The sequence below is a fragment of the Xiphophorus couchianus genome, chromosome 7 (assembly GCF_001444195.1).
Source record: "Xiphophorus couchianus chromosome 7, X_couchianus-1.0, whole genome shotgun sequence".
Classification (NCBI taxonomy): Eukaryota; Metazoa; Chordata; class Actinopteri; order Cyprinodontiformes; family Poeciliidae; genus Xiphophorus; species Xiphophorus couchianus.
Genome location: NC_040234.1, coordinates 28,337,594 through 28,357,820, shown reverse-complemented (window position 1 = coordinate 28,357,820; position 20,227 = coordinate 28,337,594). Strand labels below are relative to the sequence as shown.

Genomic DNA, 20,227 nt, shown 5'->3' with positions numbered 1-20,227 from the left:
GTTGATCAATTGACAACTGGTACCAAACACTGATTGAGATACATGTGAAGTATTAAGATATCTGCAATGCATGATGTGGGGAGCATAAAAAAGTATTTACAGCACATTATTAAAATTTGATGTCTGGCTTAAAAAAAAAATCCAGTAAAATATTCATTGTAGTATTTATTTTATGTTTAATAAGACTCAGAATGCAAACAAACAATCACACATGAAAATAAGTACAACACACTAAAGATGATCAACAAAACGCTTCTTTTCGTCTCTTCACATCACATCAGTTAATCAGCTTTGGACCTCTGCACACCAGGATCAGAGTATTTCCTGGATCAGAACCGTTGCAGCTCTGTTTTGTAAGTCTTCATCTGCCGTCCAGAGCCTTGTCCCTGGCTATGACCGACTCGTTAAACTTTATCATCAGCGTGGTGCCCTTGTGCCAGTGAGCGGTGACCTTGGCGGGGAAGCCGCTGTGTGTGAGGATGGCCTCCACCACGCCGGCCGTGAAGGCCGCGCAGTTCAAGCTGCTGTTCTCTTTGGGCACAGAGATGTACGCGTTGATGAGCGGGTCTTTCTCTATGATGTAATAGGTCTTGTCGTCGTCGTTGGCCTGCTCCAGCTTGTCGGCCTCCTTACCAAATAAGGACTTCCACACGTTAACCTGAAGGGGGACAGAGAAATCTGATTTATTTTTATAGAGACCGACAAACAAGGGTGGGGTGATGTGGCTTAAAAATAAAAAACATACAACAAAAAATTACTGGGTCTGACACCAGACCCAGTTTTTAATCGATAATTACAAATGGCAGAAAATATTTTCAAAAAGTACCTTTTATTTTTGTCAAGAATCTTTTAAGTTTAATTTTTTTAATTTGGACAATATAGTCATAAAATTAGCAAAAGGAGACATTTACAAGAAAAAACATTAAAAAAATTACAAGAAAAAAGTCGTTACGATGAGAAAAAGCTCAGTTATCAGGATTTGTCTGTGTAGTTCTTCCTTCAAAATGGACTCAGTTGTTTGTATGATTGTGTGGTCCTGTGACTGATAATTTGATGCCAATGTGTTAAAAGATTCGGTATCACCTGTATAACCTATACCAACGTATAACTTCACAAGATGCTCATCATTCGTCATTTTAATTTTTAGTTAATTTTCTCATAAATATTTTCATATTACTACTTTACAACTGTATTGCAATTACAACTGTATTCTTCTAATATTATGACTTCTTTCTCTGAATAAAAAAAAAAACAAAAGAAGAAAATCGTAGCCTGTCTCTAATATTTTGTGGTAATATATTTGGCATGAATTCAAAATCCAAATAAACAGAAGTTTTAAAACATGGTTGTCAAACAAGATGGCGGCTCTGAGCGTGCTGACATCACTGAGAACAATGGAAACCCAAGAAGTGCATTGGTGGAAATAAAAAAACTAAGAAAATCCACATTTTCCCAAAAATTAAATCTTCAAAAACCATAAAAATCTAATTAATCACCCCGGCCTGCGCCTAATTCAATCCGAACCCACGTTTAAAAAAGCAACTGACCTTGATGAAGAGCAGCATGTTCAGCACTTTGGTCTCCCTCTTCCCGTTCTTCTCTCTCAGCACCAGCACGTCCAGCATGCTGGCCCCCACGCGCTGACCCATCTCGGCGAGGCGCGTCTGCAGCTCCGTCACCGAGTACACGCGGCTCTGACAGTACTGGACCATCTCCGAGAACAGCAAGGCGAAGGCGCTCAGGCTTACTTCTGTCTTGGGCCGGCTCAGCGGTCGCTCCAGAATGGTGGACTTTCCCCGAGTGAACCGCGTGTCCATTTCCTGCTGGAGAATGGCGGCATCCAAACATTTAGGTCTCAATGACGGCGACCAACTGAGGTGCATCGCAAGTCGAAACGTAACTGCTGACATGTTTTTGCTAGTTCGCTGAACATTATATCAAACGTTTCTATTTTGGTCTTCCAGTGTCAACTACAGAATGTCTCAATAACTTGACTGTCTTTAGTCAGAGGCTTTTTTCAGATTCACTGTAATACAGACTGCTACAGGAGATCATTTCTGCCCACTGCCATGAGAATCTACAGCAACTCTCTGAAGAATCTTGATTAATACGAGTTAAAACATCTAGTTCCCCTTTTAGATCAATAAGTACTTTTGAATTGAATAAATTATTGAAGCTCTTCACTTAGCAACGCGAGCTAAGTTGTCTGCTGTTGAATGGAGCAGACAAATTTTAAATTTTTCTTTTATATCAAAAATAATGACCGAGTAGGATCTAGAGCTGGAAAAAGCAGGTTAATTTTATTTGGTCCTGTTACGTAAACCCCAAGAATTCAAACAGGATGATAGTTCATTTGTACAATAGTTGTAGGAATAAGGAACAGCATTTTCACATCGGAAAAAGCAAAAAATCACCACAAATATGGCAACTTTAGGGTTTCAGTTGCGAGTTAGACGCTAACTAACCTAAAATGTTAAACTACGACTCGACATAAATCTATGGTTTAACCTAAATCTACCCGCTGGTCGGTGATAGGTATTAGCAGCTTAGCTACTAGCTATAGCCCAATAACACCTCCAACTATAAATATATCCCAGAGGTAAAACCATACACTCCTCGAAAAACGTATAGTACATCATTAGCTTTCAAAACTTTTAAGTATAAATAATGTTTTAAGGACATAAACGCACCTCACTGAAGCTAAAACAGCTACGTTGAAGCGTTTCTTCCCGTTTTCTTCTTCTTCCTATTGTCGTGACGTATTAGAGTTTAACTGTATTTCGCCACCTAGTGTGCGGGAGCCAAACAAATTTGATGCGCTTTATTTTTATTGATCAGAGGTGAATACATTAACCAAAATCTGTCCTCCAGTAGACTTAGTGCATCACTTCACACAAGTGAAAGTAAAAAGTTGTCATCCAAGAAACTACTTAAGTAAGAGTATAAATGTATTTGGTACAAAGATTAAGTGTTAATTAACATTAATTTAAAATTACGTAAATCAGACCATTTAAAATTCTATGCACATTCTGTTGGTTTAAAGCTAAGCTAAAAATAATATAAAATATTCAAATAATATAATAAAATAACAAATTCAGGCAGGGGAAACATTTCTAAATATATTTTTCCAACATAAAAGTGATGAAACCAATGCGTAAAATAGGCGTTTTACAAATGTTACAACTGGGTTAAGTATTTTCAGTGGCAACGTATGGCGTTTACCGTGACCTCTAAATGACCCAACAGGCTTAGCAGACAGAAAATAGCATTAGAACACGAACAAGAGGTCTCGCTCTGACATTAACTCCAGGTGTGTGTTTGTGTCTATGTTTGTTCTTCATTCAGAAGTTAGTAAGAGTGGGTAGAGAATGCAGACATTTTACTCAAGTAAAAGCAGTGGTAGCGTCATGTTACTCATGCAAAAGTAAACAGTAGAATGTAGTAAAAGTACTCCTAGAAGTACTTTTTTAAAAGCTACTCAAGTATGTAACTGAGTAAATGTAATTAGCACCCACTTCTGTATATGATTATCAGATTTTTTTTTAAACATATTGGTTGTAGATATGTGACTGATTGGTGTGAAAATATAGGAGCTTTATATATATATTTTTTAAATAGCACTGATCCTGAAGACATTTGAATAAAAAAATCTTATATATATTTATAGTTTTTTTAAATTTTTTTATATATTACTCAAGAAAAAGCAAAACAGTCTGTTTTGTTAAACAAACCCCAAAATCTGAAAGGTGTGGCATATATTTCCATTCAGCCCCATTTTTCCATTTGTGTCCTCACTGCCAGCTTTGCACATTTTTGATTTATGTCTGGACTTTGACTGAGCCCTTTTATCATCTCAGTTGTGTCCCTCCCAGCCATCCTATTGTGCGTCTATTTAGCTAGCTTTATGTTTAGGGTTGTTGTCCTGCTGGAAGGTGAACTCTTTCCCAAGCATGACGCTGCCACCACCATGCTTTACATGTAGGCCAATTTTTGTCTCGGCTAATCAGAGCAGCTTCTTTTAAAATGTACAGTTTTCCTTATATGGCCTGTAGCAGACTAACTTCTTATAGCTTAGCATGGGGATTTCTTTATCCAGATTTTTCTTGTACAGTATTTGGTTGTTTTTTAAAAAAAAATCCAGTTTACAGTAACTTGTGTTGGTTTATCACGTAAAATGCCAATAAAACTTTCCTACATGTTTATGTTTTCAGCTTATTCTCATAAACGTCGCTTTGTTCGTGTCGTGACGTCCACGTTGTTACAGGTTACGGTAAACGGACATCCGTCTGACAGACAGATGGACTTTACATATCACCCAGGCAACGTCGTACTTCCCTTTCTCCTCTTCAAGTCGGTGCGTTAACAATCTTCGCGGAACTTCTGGGTTTTCTGCACATTCGCTAATGTCACAGTGCTGCGGAGGGAACATCTGATTAGTGCGCACATACAAATCAGCCATAACACCGGAACACGTGATTTATGATTTTGGAACTTCCTCGGTTTTGCAGGCTGGGATGCCCCAGCGATTATTAATATTATTATTATTAACAAGAGCAAACACTATTGCCTCAGAGAGGAGCGGCCCTAATTTATACAGTGGCCACGTTAACGACACAGACTGAGATTTATGACAGAAATGGCAACTTTCTCAATGTCCGTCTCCGTTGTGACAGAAGCTGGACTCAGCTGTGTTGTTTTCCCCGCCGCTCAGTTCAGAACGACGCCCGTGGCTCGTTTCACAGGTGACCGTTTCCCACGTTGCTTATATCGGCGGATTAATAGCAAACATAATCCGTCCGGAGCGCGCGCGAGGCTGTTGCATAACCACACTCCGCGTGCGGCCACATCTATAAATGAGAGGGAAACGACCAAGGTGAGCGCATTTGGAGCCTGGACCTCAAAGTGTGCACGGCTCAAGATGGATAAAGGCTGGTGGAAACTGACCCTAGCTCTTCTGGTTCTGCTGGTCAGCAAGTATGCAGAAGGTAAACATTATCTGCTTCTTTTCACTTTTTCTTTTTTTAAAAATTGCATTTATTTTTTTACACGCACTGTTTTGTGATCAAATCAGTCTCTGGCTCATTCGTTATTATTCCTTGATCCATAATGAAGGAAAACACTTTTAAGTGTATGATTGTGTTAAGGTAATTAAATTTTTTCTTTTTTGCAAAACTCAAGGTCAGCATTGCTTAAAAATAACATGATTGGGAAGATTATAATCCTCTAAAATTATGTTAGGCGTCTTAGGGCATCTGTTACTCACCCAGAGTTTGATTTGGAAGCTAAAAGTTTACTACTATTTAATCTAATGCTGGGAATAACCAGTATTGTTTTTCAGCCTTCGCCTGAACAAAGTCAGAATTATAATTTCTCTATGAGTCTATTGCACACGTATTTGTATTTTTTTAGTTTTACTTTTATAAGTAGTGTTATAAAATGTTCAACAACATTTTCTTGAAGACTTGGGATTCTGATCTGACCAGATTTCACCTCTATTCTTTTTCCTGTGAGGTTTTAGACAATGATTTATACAGTATTTATATTTTTGTCAATGGCCCTATTTCCCTCAGACAGAGGAAGAAAATTTTGCTGACCCCAGAAAAATGATTTCTGTCAGATTTTGTTTCATTATGGACAGCCCAAAAGTGGAACTTTAAAGAAACTTACTGTAAATGTGTTAATTAGTTTCATTGACCAGAAATGGCTTCATGCAGGAAGATTCATTGTTAAGATTTGAGTTTCTTTTTTTTTTAAAAGAGTAACATCCACTATTTCAATTTAAAGCTATTAATAACATTTATGTATGTATTTATTTATTTATTTCAAAAAGAACAAATCACCTTTAGTTAGCATTCAGTGTTCAAACTTAAAACACATCTTTAGAGCGTCTATTTTTGCGGGAATTTATACTTTATATTAGTTTTTGTCAAGACCATCGCATTCAATCTTAAAACTTGGAAAAGATATTTAACTTATTTATTTTTAGTTTAATCAGTATCCAGTGTTAAAACTTAAAAGACATGTTAAAAAATGTGTTTTTCAGTCAAATTAGTTTGTCCCATTAGTAGAATATTTGCCTTCCCCTCGAAAAGTCTTTATCAGAAAGGTTGACCAATTGTATTGCATATGCTATAGTAATAATATAGTTAGAAAACTGTTTCTGGAACAAGAGATAAAAGGGTTCAACAACAAGCTAACATTAGCTAAGTAGCCATTTCACAGACCGGTGTTAAGCTACTCCAGGACATTGCTAGCTAACTGTGTCCGTCTTTAGAGAACTTCAGTTCAGTTCTCAATATATTGAGGCCATATTGATGGTCATCAAAAGGTGCTTATTTTAATATGTGAAAGACATGTTTTTGTCTCCAGCCTCCTTTTCATACCACATGGAAGACTTCATCAGGGCTGTAAAGCAGATAGAAGATGAGGACCCTGGCTCAGATCCAGCTACTGTGTTGAAGAGGTTGCGCAGAGCAGCTGGCCTAAATGATGCCTTCATCCGACACTTCCTTCCAGACGCTCAAGCTGCTTCTGAAATGCCTGCTAACCTCTCTGAATACTTTCGCAAGGCTGTGCATCACAGGGTGCTGGAAGATTTCAAAGAAGAAGGCGTGGTTCTGACCCCAGACGGTACCACAGTAACCATCGCACCGCTCCTCTTGGGCATCGAAGCGGGCCTCCTCAAGACTAAACGTCAAGCTCACTTCCAGCTCACTTTTGCCAAAGATCTTGATGTTTCTTTCAGACGTCATTCTTCGGGCACACATCTCCTCGGGCCTGATGGATGCTGGAACAACGTAACGTCTCCTCAAGTCTTCACGCTCTCCGGCAAACCAAATCTGCTCACAACAGCTCAGATCAACGGAAGAATGGACGGCAGGATATTGGGGACGGAGATTTCAGCCAATTCCAGTCGTCTTCTCAAGCTCAGCAGTCTGTTGAAGGAGTACTATAGCCACCGACTGGACAGGAAGGGAATGGACAGTGCCCCACGTCTCATCAGTCAACGTCGCAGGGAGAACTTCCAACTTTTGGTCTTCCCTTCTCCCCTGATGAAAAAGACGATGACGACCGTGGAACTGCAACAAAGGCTAACAGGACAACCAGAGATGAAGTTGGAGACTAAGAGGAAGCTGCGGGCTGTGGTGAGAAAGGCAATAAAAGAGTTTGTTCAGATGTACCTGGGTAAGCATGAGATCAGACCAACAAACTGAAAGATTTGAAAGAATTCAAGAACAGAAAAGAATGTTGTAAGTAAACATTTAGTGCCTACTATGTCTTCATAGATTGCCCGCCCATCATTTCTCGATGTACGTGGGGCGCTGAGCCGTACAGAGGAACACCCACCTACCTCTCCTTGCCTCTGCCCTTCTTGTTCATCCATCACACCGACACACCAAGCGAGCCTTGCTTGACCTTTGAGAAATGCTCTGCGGACATGCGAGCCATGCAGCGCTACCACCAAGAAGACAGAGGCTGGGATGACATTGGATATAGGTAAACTCCACAGCATTATAAGATTACTTCTGCATGCCAAAGGTTGGAACTAATCTTACAATGAAATCCTTTCATAGCTTTGTTGCTGGCTCTGACGGGTACATCTACGAGGGCCGGGGCTGGAACATCCAGGGAGCCCACACCTCCGGACAAAACTCTAGAGGCTACGGTGTGTCCTTTATTGGGAACTACCAAACCAATCTGCCGTCTCAGCATGCCATGAGTCTGGTGAGAGATCAGCTGGCAGCCTGTGCAGTAGACAGAGGTGGACTAGTGTCCTCCTACACCCTGAAAGGGCACAGAGATGTGGTGAGCACAGCCTGTCCAGGAGACGCCTTCTACAAAGAAATCAGTGGCTGGGAACACTTTGGGGTACGTAGGAATCCTCCATTATACTAAGTAGTGTCTCTAGGAACAGGAAACGTGCAACGGGAAATTGTGAGCTCTAAGAAATGAAGCTGAAAACATAATGGTTGCGGGGTTTTCTTTTTTTTTAACTGCATTAGAAATGAGTCTTGAAAGTGGTTGGTTGTTAGTAACCAAAGCCACATAAGCTAGAGCTGATCAATTAGCAGTTATTTATATGTCCACAAATAAAAATCAGAATAATGTGGCATAGGGCTGGATGATAAACGTATAACAACATATGAGTTTCACATCAGTCAATATTAATAATTATTGGTTAGTTTTTCTTTTTATGTTTATGAAATACTACCAGTCTGGTGACGTGTTCTTTGCTGTTTTATCCTCAGTTTTCACACTGTTGTTTTTTATTTTTACGCAGTTAGGAGGCATGGTGGCAAAACGTTAAATAGCAAGTTACTCAAGTTGTTGCTAGGTAACCAATGAGTGAGTTAGCTCATGCCACAGAGCTAGCTTAGCTGGCCTTGAGAGGTTGAGTGGCTAAACTCTTTCCTCTGCCTACATCTCCCAGAATGCTGTGCAGTTATGGATTGGAGATCAGTGAAATTATTGAATATCGTACAAGATGTATTATCTATTGCAGTTGACGACATGTCTATTGCGATATTTATCATTATTGGTTTATTGTCTGAATGTACTGTTCTTCTGTATGTAAAGCCAACTCTATACTTTATTCCTTCATACTTAAAGTTAGTTAATGATACAGATTCTTCCGGGATGATATTTACTTTATTTGTCCATTGGGATTTTATTAAAACTATTTCACTTCAAAGGCTCAAAGCCCTAAAACATTAGTTACAGAAGTCTTGGACGTCTCTTCACCAGAGTGAGCCGACTCAAAAGTTCAAGGTTGCCTCAAGAGAATCGATTCCTCGGACACAATGTTTTGTTTCTGTTTCATGCCGCAGCTCTTAAACACCTCAGTAGATAGCCTACTGAAGTTTCCAAATCTCACCATACTGAGAGACATTGTAAAATATTTGTACAAGAGGACTTGGATTTTTTTTTTCTACTTTGCTTAGTTTTGAAGTCGCACCATAGTTTTAAGAATCTTGTATATTTCCTTCACATTTGCACTATTCGTGTCATAAAGTCTTTGCGAATGCAACGTTCATTAAAGTGTTTTTTACAGTGTTGCTTAAAAGTAAAAGATTTGTTCCGTTTACTTATATTTTCTTACATATTTCTTTCTTCTTTACAGTAAGTCAAGACACAAAAACCATGAGCTTGGGAAGATGAAGAACGAAGACAAAAGAAACATACAATAAAGAGTTTTTCTGCTCCTATTAATCATGTAATTCTTTGTATTGGTCTAACATGTAAAATGAAACAACGTATGAAATATTCAATGGGTGTGAGCACTTTGGCAGGGCCTCCTATGTGAAATGGATTTTTATGGATTTCCTTGATGATTATGGGGTATTTTAAGGAAATGCTTAAATATTAAAGGCTAATTTTTTTTATCCAGTAAAGTTTTAGACGGAAACCCACATCCTACAGGCCCAGAAGTGACTAAACCGTGTTCTAGAAACTGCTTGGGCAATTGCGAGCTCTTTAAAGATGCAGGATGTCATTATTTTGTTCGTGCAAATTCAAAGTCCTTCCAAATCCCATTTTTTCAGACCATATGATGCGATAGAATCAAAGCCTTTCCTGAGGCAGCAGAGCTACTATAATCATTCCCAAACGTAGCTTAACAAGACTTGCACCAACACGTCTCCTGTTATAACAGATGAAATACTGCCTCCTCTAAGCGGATCACTTTCTCTCAACCCCCCCCCCCCCCCCCCCCCCCCCCCCTCCCCCGGTCGTTGCTGATGTTTTCATGAGAAAAAAAAAACTCTGCTGCCTTTTTCAGCGTCGTAGAGAGGAGACAGTCTGTTTCCTAGGCAAACCTTCGGCACTGGAAACATTTGTACGGCCTTCCACTGATTGCACTATCATAACAACAGTTGCAAACGTTCCCAGCTGACTCCGTGTTGAAATCTTGTATCTCATGCAAACTTCTTTTTCCGTCAGCGCTTCTGCTGCTGTTATCATTGACTTTTTGGCTCAGACTGCACCGATCTGCACATCTGCTGATGCTCAGATGTGCAAAAATTTTTATTTAAATGGACACAAATCTCACCACAGTGTGTCAGCTTTATGTCCTCTGCGTATAGATGGCACCATCTATACACATTGGCTTGAACTCTGCATATTTAAATATGACCAAATGAAATTAGGTAAGAATATGAGTCTTATTGTAGCACTAAAATTAAGTTTTTGGATATAATGATGTCAAACTTGTATGACTTAAAGCATTTTGAATTGTGAAGATATTTTGAATGCAAGACCATTAATCTGTATTTTTGTGCAAAGCCTAATTAGCACAAATATACAGCAGCACAATTTCACCAATAAACAAGTACATATTTTAGGATACATTTCCTGTTAGCTCATTGCTGGTAAATGTTCTACAGAAGATAATTAGCGCAACTGGAAAAAGAAAAAAAAAAAAAACTACCAAAGAATTTAAAAACAAAAAACCTTTTTAAAATTATTTTTAGAACTCTGACTTCTTTCCTCAAAATTTTGATTAAAAAAAGTCTAAATTAAATCCCCCCTCTCCTCACCAGCAGCCCTAATCCTCTTACTTAATCTTCAGTGTTCTTGTAAAAGCGTGATGTACTTTTCTCTTATTTTTTCCTGTCGTTTTTATTTGAATTTATGTGTGTTTCTAGTTACCTATTACTTTGCTTAGGCTTAGACTTAGACTTAGACTTAGACTGACTTTATTGTCATTTTGCATGCACAGGGTGAATACAGAACGAAATTTCGTTGCATACGGCTCAGGACAATGTTTTTGAGCTTCCAATGTTGTGAGGTTACTCCAGAATAAAATAAAATACAGTATAAAATATGGATATAAATATAAATATAGAATATAAAGTGCAGTAATGACAGTAAAATATAAGTTATTTAGCTCTGTACATGTGCAAGGTATAAAGTGGAGACCAGTTTTTGAGTGCAGTCCAGTTAAGAGTTCAGCAGTCTGATGGCAAGTGGGAAAAAGCTGTTTCGGAACCTGGTGGACCTGCACCGGATGCTGCAGAACCTCTTTCCAGAGGGCAGCAGGGAGAACAGTCCATGGTGGGGGTGTGAGGGGTCACTGATGATGTTTCGGCCTCGGGACACGCAGCGCTGGGATGAAATGTCCTGAATGGAGGGAAGGGGGGCCCTGATGATCCTCTCTGCTGTCCGCACCACTCTCCTCACGTTCTTCCAGTCGGAGGCGCTGCAGCCTCCACACCACACAGAGAGGCAGCTGGTCAGAATGCTCTCTATGGTGCTTCTGTAGAACGTCTTGAGGATGGGCGGGGGCAGGTGTGCTCTTCTCATCCTCCGCAGGAAATACAAGCGTTTCTGTGCCCTCTTGACCAGAGACGTGGTGTTCACAGTCCAGGTGAGGTCGTTAGTGATGTGCACCCCCAGGAATTTGGTGCTGCTGACCACCTCCACAGCCGAGCTATTGATGAGCAGTGGAGCGTGGCTGGGCCGGTTCTTCCTGAAGTCGACGATCATCTCCTTCGTCTTGTCAACGTTCAGGATCAGGCTGTTGTCTCTGCACCAGTCCACCAGCTGCTCCACCTCCTCTCTGTAGTCCAGGTCGTTGTCGTCTCTGATGAGGCCCACCACCGTTGTGTCGTCCGCGAACTTCACGATGTGGTTGGTGGCGAACCTGGGGACGCAGTCGTGTGTCATCAGAGTGAACAGCAGAGGGCTCAGGACGCAGCCCTGAGGGGAGCCTGTGCTGAGGGTGATGAACAAGGAGAAAAAGCAGATCACACATCAGATTTATATAATACATATTATGTAGCAGAATTATAGATATATAGATCCATTAATTATTCCATTTTATTCTTAAAATAAAATATTTGAGTTCTTTATTAATTGCAGAAAGGGCTCTGGAGGCGTCAGGATGCCTCCTGGACGCCTCCCTGGTGAGGCGTTCCGGGCACCTCACCAGTCCCACCGGGAGGAGGCCCTGAGGAAGACCCAGGACACGCTGGAGGGACTATGTCTCTCGGATGGCCTGGGAATGCCTCGGGATTCCCCCGGAGGAGCTGGAACAAGTGGCTGGGGAGAGGGAAGTCTGAGCCTCCCTTCTTAAGCTGCTTCCCCCCATCCTACCCGACCCTGAATAAGCGGAAGAAAATGGATGGATGGATGGTTTTATTTATGAAGTGTGTGTGTGTGTGTGTGTGTGTGTGTGTGTGTTGTGTTTGGGGTGGGTGAAAGAGGCCTTCGCCCTGAACGCTATTCCTGCAAGGACCGCCACTGTTTACGAACTCCCTTAAAACATGACTTTTACTTGTAGTTACATGTATTAAAGGAGCTATGCCTCTTCGGCGGCCAGTAGGGGGAGCCAACGCACCGACTAATAATCAGACGTTGATTGCTTTCCAGCCTCTACTTATTTTAAATGAATTTATCGACAAAAACAGACGTAGCAGATGCTTTTCTCGCCAAACGAGGGACAAATATGTGTCCAACAATGTGTATATGTGAGTACTTAAATTACAATATATGAGATACATGTTATAAGTCCAACATAATGTGGAAGAACAGAGTTTTAACAATTGACGTCACCTAAAAAAAATCCACATTAATAAGAAACATCACTTTAGACGCTAGGTTTGCTAACTTTATAGCTATTCGCCAGCAAGAAAATATTTGTCCTGACATTTGAATAAAGACGCACGTAACATATCTAATCACATAATCTGTGTAAAGACCTACAGTTGTAAAAGTTTGACTAATTAAAGTCGCCCCCCGGTGGGTTTCCTCTCCCAACTCTTTCAGTCGCCCTCCCCGCTGACGTTACGCACGCTGCCGTGGCGTGCCTGCGAGCTGAATAACATGGAGTCCTCCGCCTGGCACCTCCGAGGAGGGATCCTATCGAAAAACCCGAGCGGCAACTAGAGACCAGGGGGCGAGCTGGTCTGCGCGGAGCACGTCGGAGCCTCCAGCGAGCATCGGCGCGGCTCGTAAAGCTCCGGATCCCGGCCCAGAAACTATGACGGACGGCGCTTAAGACGGCGTCAGCCTCGCCGTGCGACCCGCAAAACCAGGCCGATTTCAGTGAGTAGTCGCTCTTAAGAAAACAGCTGCAGTTTCTTTCTTTTTCCTTTTTTTTTTCTATTTTTTTCTTTTTAAGTCTGCACGGATGTGTTGTCGTCCCAATCACCTGACCGCCTGGATCGATACGAGCCACGTCTTCGGAGGCGACAGAGGCGAAACCCAGGGGACGTCTCGATCCGTTTCCCTGCTTTTCTAGAGGGGGCAGCAGGCAAGGGGAGGACATGGGCCTGAATATAAAGGCCACTTATTTATGTAACCATCTGGGCGCCCCATTTGATTCTTAAATACCAGACATATTGTTAAAAATAGGTCAGACGGCACGAAAAAACTGGAGCTGGGGGAATAGGACCAGGCAGATTCTGCAGATTTTATTGTTCATATGCTTATTTGCAGCTCTGTTTATCAATGCATGCACATTCCTGCAGCACGAAAGTTTCTTACAGTGAAAGACAAACAAACAAAAAGTAAAGTTTGACTTTGTGCTTCCAGACTCAGAAGAAGTTGCACAATGTAGGGAAGCTGTTTGCCGGTGGGACTCCATACTGTCCTCTGGGGGACCATGGAGCCAGATGGGCAGCCCCTAACCCCAGGGACCAGCAATGGGCCCCTATCCTACGGTTCAGCACAAAATCCTACCGCCGCTAACTTCCTCAGCTGCAGCTTAGAGGTAAGACCTGCGCCTCTTCGTTGTTGATGTCGTTTCCAACATCAGACAGCCGTCACTGATCCGTGTGTGTGCGAACTAGTCCTCATGTTCTCCAAATCTGAGCGACGGCGTGATGACGGCCGACTGCGCATGGGGGCTAGATGGAGAGGACGACCCAGAGCGGGCGGCCGCAGACCCACAGAGGGACGCACAGAGGAGATTCAAGTCCTCAGCCTTTCCTTCCTCTCTAAGTTGGGACTCGGACTCAGAGAAGGAAGCTCTAGATGGTAACACATTCGCAACAATTATAAGATGTATCAGAAGCTACAAAATAGCACCAAAGTGCAGCAGTCTGCAACACAGCTAGAAACAGTTCAAAACATCAGTGTGTTTGTCATTAGCGATGCACCAATCAATCTGCAGGGAACTGAAATTGGGAAATTTTTCCCACTGATTTATTGGTAACTGGGAGTCAGCAGGGATGTGTACTTACACCCTGAACTTTTTTAGAATTTGGAATTTGTCACGCTTTACACACACATATATATATACTGTATATATATATATATATATATATATATATATATATATATATATATACATACAGTTCTGGAAAAAATGAAGAGCCCACTGCACTGAACCCCATTGAAAACCTGCTGGTTGTTCCACCAAATATTGATTTCTGAACTCTTTAAAACATTAGTATTGTTCTTTCTAAATCAATATGAACTTGTTTCCTTTGCATTATTTGAGGTCTGAAAGGACTGGATCTTTCTCTTTTATTTTGACCATTTCTCATTTTCTGCAAATAAATACTAAATGTTTGCTTGGAATTCCAGAGACATGTTGTCAGTAGTTCAAAAAGCCTGATTGGTGCATCTCTACTTATTGTTTTTGTCTTTTTACTGTTATAGATGTTATTTCTAGTCAGAAGTCTTTGCATTTCAAGTTGCAACCTGAGTATAATCAGTAGTTTTAACAGGTTTTTTTTTTTTGTCTTTTTAAGCCGTGAAGTGATGTTTCTGTGGTTGTGTGCTCTCTCTGCTGTGATGTTGTCAGAGGAGGAGCTCCAGAACTTTTCCAACCCTCACGGTCTGGCCACCCACAGCCCGGGATCTCCTTCAGCCGGACTCAGGTGAGGAGGGGGCTGGGAGTTCACGTAGCTATCAGAGGTTAAACAAGGTAACTGATGTTACGTAAGATCTGGCAATCTTTAACCAAAGGGGAAGTCACGGTTTTCTCTTTACGTCAGATTTCTACAATGATTATTTCAACTGAAATTGTCTGAAGTGTTATAAAGTCCAAAGTCTAAATTCATGGAATGTGTGAACTGGAATGTCTTGTCCGTTGCCTCGACTTCTAGTCTGTGACAGATTACAAACGAGATATAAATCACCAGAAATGAAAATAAACAGTCTACAAACAGCGTTTATGAACAAAGCAACTTCTGAGTTCATATGAAATGCAGCATATTTGGAAAATACGCAGTAAATGACCAAACGATCTTTTCTGCTGGTGATTTATCTTAGGCTAAGAGGCGTAACTGTACCAAAACAATCATCCATACCGCTATGGGTTGTTTTTACTTTTTATGTGACTATGAAAGCCCATTGAGATGATTGTGCGCACGCAAATTCATTAGTTGTTGATATTTTCTGTTGTTTAGATGTGTTAGAAATATGCAAAGTTATGAATATGTGCTGAAATAATTTCATTAAGAGGGGATCCAGCTACATAGCTAGCATGTTCTGCAGCACACAGTAAATGCTTAAACTCTTAAAATACAATTTTACAATTTTATTCTAAAATTATTACTGGTTGTGTTAACTAGGCCTGCACCGATTGGAAAATGTGTGCTAATATCAATATCCAATATTAATATTGCTGTTATGGCCAATAACCAATATTTATTGATATCATATACATTTTATATATTTCACTATCCTTTTGACACCTTAAAATTTTTTTACAATACTGCTGACCTCCCTCAGAAGGAAATAAATATCGACCCATGGATTGAGATATTAGGAACAGCAAATCGTGGGTGGTTTATGGTGAAATTTTTTTTTTTTTTCCACTTTCAAATTATGCCCTCAGCAGTGCTCACTGGAACATTCAGAGGTTTAGAAATAGGCTTGCAACCAATGCCATCAGTATGTCGCAACATTTAGGTTGCAAAGGTTTTGAGTGTAGTCTTTGCTTTTACCCTTCTTGTGCAATACCTTGGTAATAAGAAACATTTGCTCTAGGCCATGAATTGGGACTAAAGCAGCTAGTATTAATGTGAACTGACAGAAGGCAGGATTGCTTTCTTAATACTGACGGATTTTGGATGATTTTTAGTCCTATGATGATTTTTAGTCTACGCCTTTTTGCAACTCGTTGTCTTTGTTTTCAATACTTATGTCAATAAAAATGACAGTTTTATTGTCATTTCAACATCCAATACTGGAATTAATGAAGCAGAATCAGTGTTGATTTCTTTGCATGAATTAATTACTTGGGCACAGTCACAGTTTTCTCGTGAAAATGTAAATTTTTCTGAGAGAAATGTTGATACATTCAGTGTGGTTTACACTTTTTTTTAATATAATGGGTTTTTGATTAAAATCTGAAACAGAATCTCATTAAGATTTCATACAAGTAAAGAGGATCTTTATATATAAATGCAAGCTTTTTTATTTCCCCCCCAAGGCTGTTTTTATGGAGGTTGGCAGGAAATTGTGTCTCAGTTCATCTGTTTTATTGACTATTTAAACCTCATTTTATTTTGGCAGTGCTGCCAAGTTTAAACAGACACTCAAATCTACAATCCGGACCAAACCGTTCTGAAGACTACAACTTCCCCGAGAAATGTTGCCTTAGTTAGCATTAGTCTCTGCGCTGCTAACGCTACTCGTGTCCGTTTCTTCTGTACGTAGTGACCAGAGAATCTTCAAAAGCATTGAAGACGAAAGATTTCACTTTACTTTCACTACCATCTGGTTGTATCTGAGGTCAGAGATGCTGAGTTTGATTGACAATCAAAAACGTCAGAATTTTCATTAGCATAGTCACAGAGTGTGACTTTATTAGCTTCATTTGAAATGCCATTGCAAACCATGTGATGAATAATCATAGTTTAGTTCACACAAACGTCAGATCTGACTATTCACACACATTTAAATACTTTCACCAAAGCCCTTAAAAACACTTTGCTATATTCTGGGATATCAACTTGACTCTTGATCTGGTTAAAATTACTCCATTTTCCTTGCAGACTGCATCATAGAATCTTCCAGATATGTATGTTTTAATTACCTTGCCTAACCTTCAAAAAATAATTGTATTAAATGCGTACTGCTTCAGGCAGTGAGATATTTTGTAGTCGAGTATAACATAATAATATAATAGATTCAAATTTTCTAATTGGCTGTGTAGTGTGGCGTTGCCACATGTTTCCCTAATTTCTTCTCTGATTGGCTGATCAGTCCTTGTGACGTCTCGTCTTCAGGAAGTTACGGCTGCCTGAGAGTAGCTTAGGTCTGACTGAGGCTCAGGCACTAAAGAGTCAGAGCCACAAGAAAATGTATTCAACGAGTTGGAACCAGGACTGATCACCGGGTCAAGAAGCTGTTGGGAAAAATGTTTTTGGTTGTGACACTGGTATTTCTTTACATTGGCATGAGACTTAAAAAAAAGCCACTGGCTGAGCAGAATGTGCAACATTTCTTCCATGTCCTGTATTGTTGCATTGTGTTTGTGTTGCGTGCAGATCGTGTTGTGGTCGCCCTCCTATGACGCCTCCACCCACTGGAGCTGTTACTCAATTCTAAAGTAAAAGCACTTGAACTGTGTAGAGTCTAGTAGAGCTGAAAAGGGCCACGAGACATTCAAACAACCTGGGCCCTGGGACAGAACCACTGTTGAAACAGAAAACCAAAATCCCTCAAGTCAGTAGAGATTCAGAGGGGATAGAGAGTATAAATGCATGTCAGCTCGCTGAAAATAAGCAAAATCCTCTGACCCAAAGTAAAGCACCTTTCAGTGTTCTATCTCTGGTGTTGGACTCGGATGTGCCCGGGTTCCTTCTTCAAATTCCTCTCCTTTATCCCTACAAATTGTTCAACCCCTAAATAGCAGCGGGTATTACAACCGAAAATTAAGCCGTAAAATTATTTTCTTTAAACTCCAGAGAAGGAGACCTCATAAATTTTAGACTTCTACTCAACTTTGTATTTGATCTGTTTCCTCCAAAAGTGTGCTTTATTTGATTTGGATGTTGGATTTTATTTAGGGCTATCAACATCCACACTTAACACATTTTAGTGTGTGACTGTTACATAATGCAGATTAATCAAACTAGCTAGTTTGACCTAAAAGCCTCTGTGTCTTTGGGTTTGACACATGGGGATCGACCACAACTGAGCGTATATTTATACTTGAAGCCTACAAAGAAGGCATTAATCACAATGAGTGTGATTTAAAAAATTTTTTAGCGATTGACAGCACTAATTTTAATACGCCGTGTCATTGCATCAAACGGTGAAGTTAGGGTGGGCAGGATTAAATTCATGACTATAGTATTCCTGCTGGTAGCGGTGGCCCTTAGAAAGAAATGAAAGAGAGTGCCTAGTCGCAGTTTCCGTCTTCTCAAAAGCCATGTCATTTTTTCCTTTCCAATAGGCTTGATGGTGAGGATGACCAGGAATTTGAGAAACTGCATTCCCTCAGTAGTACGACTGACACATCCACCCCTGCAGAGGGGCGCAGTGACAACAATGAGAGCACAAACAAAGAGGAGCCAAATACAAGTCGACTTGGCCAAACAGAATGTGAGTACCATAAGGTAGAAAGCGAATCTGATACTTCTCTATTCATCAATCTGAACTGCCGTGCTTTCTTCCCAGCAGCAGATAACAGAGTCTGGAGTGTATCCGAGGTTGCTGAGCCATTTCTGTCCAAAAGAAAACCAAAGCAAGCCTCCCCGAAGGAGGAGGAGGCTGACAGCGACGAGGGAGAGACAAAGCCCAAGGGAAATGAAGCCAGGGAGCCTGAGAGAGATGTTTACACCTTCCCTGGAGACTCCGACCCAGAGAGTCCACCTCCTGCTCCATGGGCTCACTGCACTTTCATTCAGCGGTGCAGAAGAAAGAGGGCGCTGCTCAGACCCTTCTCTGGGATTGGATCGCCCAAAACCCACAAGTCGGAAGGACTAAGCCCTCAAACATCTAAAACCGACGATACTGCGGTGCTCAGTCGAGCGGCAGAGGTCTACGAATTTGAGGAAGTCAGCTTTGACGATGGCGAGACAAAGTACAGAGACAATGACGGGAAGGAAGTAGAGGCGGAGGAAAGCGGGCAGGGGGCAGGTAACGAAATCTTCACCTGTGTGGAGTGTAGCATTTACTTCAAAAAGCAGGTTCACCTGCAGGAGCACATGACCGAGCACTGCCAGATTTCCCCAGGCGGAGGCAGGCGTTCAGGCAAAGGCAGCCGCTTGCGATGCGCCGAGTGCGGATGGAACCTGCCGAACCGCCCGGCACTGGCCGACCACCAAAGAAGGCACCAGGAGTCCCGTCTCAAGATCCTGGAGGAGATTGAGAAACTGAACGAAAATGAAAAGGCAAAAGAATCTGACGCACTGGAGAGCAGAGCAGTGAGGCATGGGTCCACTGACCCAACTGTTGCGCAATATACAGGCGAAATGTCAGACGGAGATATGGGGAAATCTCCTCTTGTGTCCACGGCTTCATTTTCAGTTCAGGACTCAGACCCTGCCGTCATCGACGTGGACTCTGTGACTCCGAGTTCAAGTTCAGTCCGAAGCCCAGCAGCGGCTCACCGCCGTCGCTTTGTCTGCACCGAGTGCAACTTCAGCACAAGAACGTCCCAGGCTCTGGCTAATCACTCCAAGATTCACAAGAGAAAGAAGCAGATCCTCCACCCGCACCCCAGTCAGAAAGTACTGAGAGAACCTGGGAAGATGTCAACTAAGGAGGACAATGAGGCCAGCCAGTCTTTAACGTCTAATGCACAAATATTAAACCTAGCCCCAGATTGCCGCTACCTCTCTGAGTGCGGCTCTCCGCCCAACGCTGCTCCCGTTACAAACCAGGGGGACATCACTGCCTCCGAGGACAGTACAACATCGGACCGCGGTGCCGACAGGAGGTTCAGGACAGCAGGGAAGCTTTGTGCTGATCGGTCAAAGTTTGATTGTGAGGCAGATGATGTCACGCTGCCTGGGAGTGAAGCGGAAGAGCAGAAACGTGATCTCTGCGATGAACCTAAGCCATCCCTGCGAGAGGCAAGCTCACCTGTGGGAAGGAAGCTGCACGACACTGGTGAGGCTGTAGGGTAGAACACTCACTTTAGTCTGGATGCTAGACTTTCCAGCAGTTACATTCGCCAACATTATACAGGGAAGTCCAGAAATATTCATACCCCCAGCAGTTTTAGGCTTTGGGCAATCTTTCAGTTTTACCAACATGTTTCTTCTGAGTGAAAGTAAAATAAACATTTTGAAGTGGCCTAGTCAGAGTCCAGACTGTAATC

At 41.5% G+C, this 20,227-nt stretch overlaps 3 protein-coding genes across 13 annotated transcripts in view; 2 read left to right on the top strand and 1 right to left on the bottom strand.

Moving 5' to 3' along the window:
* Window positions 1-150: 150 nt before the first annotated feature.
* On the bottom strand, window positions 151-2,811 carry trappc5 (trafficking protein particle complex subunit 5). Of its 3 annotated transcripts, none has more exons than XM_028023418.1 (3): window positions 2,691-2,811; window positions 1,548-1,823; window positions 151-658 (listed from the first exon to the last, which is right to left on the bottom strand). In XM_028023418.1, the coding sequence occupies exons 2-3, from the start codon at window positions 1,815-1,817 to the stop codon at window positions 362-364; spliced, it is 567 nt and encodes a 188-aa protein (XP_027879219.1). In that variant the 5' UTR covers window positions 1,818-1,823; window positions 2,691-2,811; the 3' UTR covers window positions 151-361. The 3 variants fall into 3 exon arrangements, with proteins under 3 accessions (XP_027879219.1, XP_027879220.1, XP_027879221.1); XM_028023419.1 differs by having other exon boundaries at window positions 1,548-1,820; window positions 2,691-2,809; XM_028023420.1 differs by having other exon boundaries at window positions 2,696-2,775.
* Window positions 2,812-4,834: 2,023 nt separating this feature from the next.
* Window positions 4,835-9,210, top strand: pglyrp6 (peptidoglycan recognition protein 6). Its single transcript, XM_028021904.1, has 5 exons — window positions 4,835-4,985; window positions 6,370-7,185; window positions 7,287-7,497; window positions 7,575-7,869; window positions 9,122-9,210. The coding sequence occupies exons 1-5, from the start codon at window positions 4,919-4,921 to the stop codon at window positions 9,122-9,124; spliced, it is 1,392 nt and encodes a 463-aa protein (XP_027877705.1). The 5' UTR covers window positions 4,835-4,918; the 3' UTR covers window positions 9,125-9,210.
* Window positions 9,211-12,184: 2,974 nt separating this feature from the next.
* Window positions 12,185-20,227, top strand: part of wizb (WIZ zinc finger b) — a 34,472-nt gene continuing 26,429 nt past the window's right edge. For 4 of the 9 annotated variants that reach the window (XR_003596160.1, XR_003596159.1, XR_003596158.1 and 1 more), the window contains exons 1-6: window positions 12,187-13,044; window positions 13,534-13,711; window positions 13,791-13,977; window positions 14,750-14,825; window positions 18,356-18,504; window positions 18,580-20,016. Coding sequence is in view for 6 of the 9 variants with exons in the window: in XM_028022593.1 (XP_027878394.1) it covers window positions 13,604-13,711; window positions 13,791-13,977; window positions 14,750-14,825; window positions 18,356-18,504; window positions 18,580-20,016 (1,957 nt within the window). In the remaining 3 variants the exon portion in view is untranslated. Of the gene's footprint in view, window positions 13,045-13,533; window positions 13,712-13,790; window positions 13,978-14,696; window positions 14,826-18,355; window positions 18,505-18,579; window positions 20,017-20,227 lie in introns of those variants that run through there. The other 5 variants (XM_028022598.1, XM_028022594.1, XM_028022597.1 and 2 more) reach the window with 5 other exon arrangements.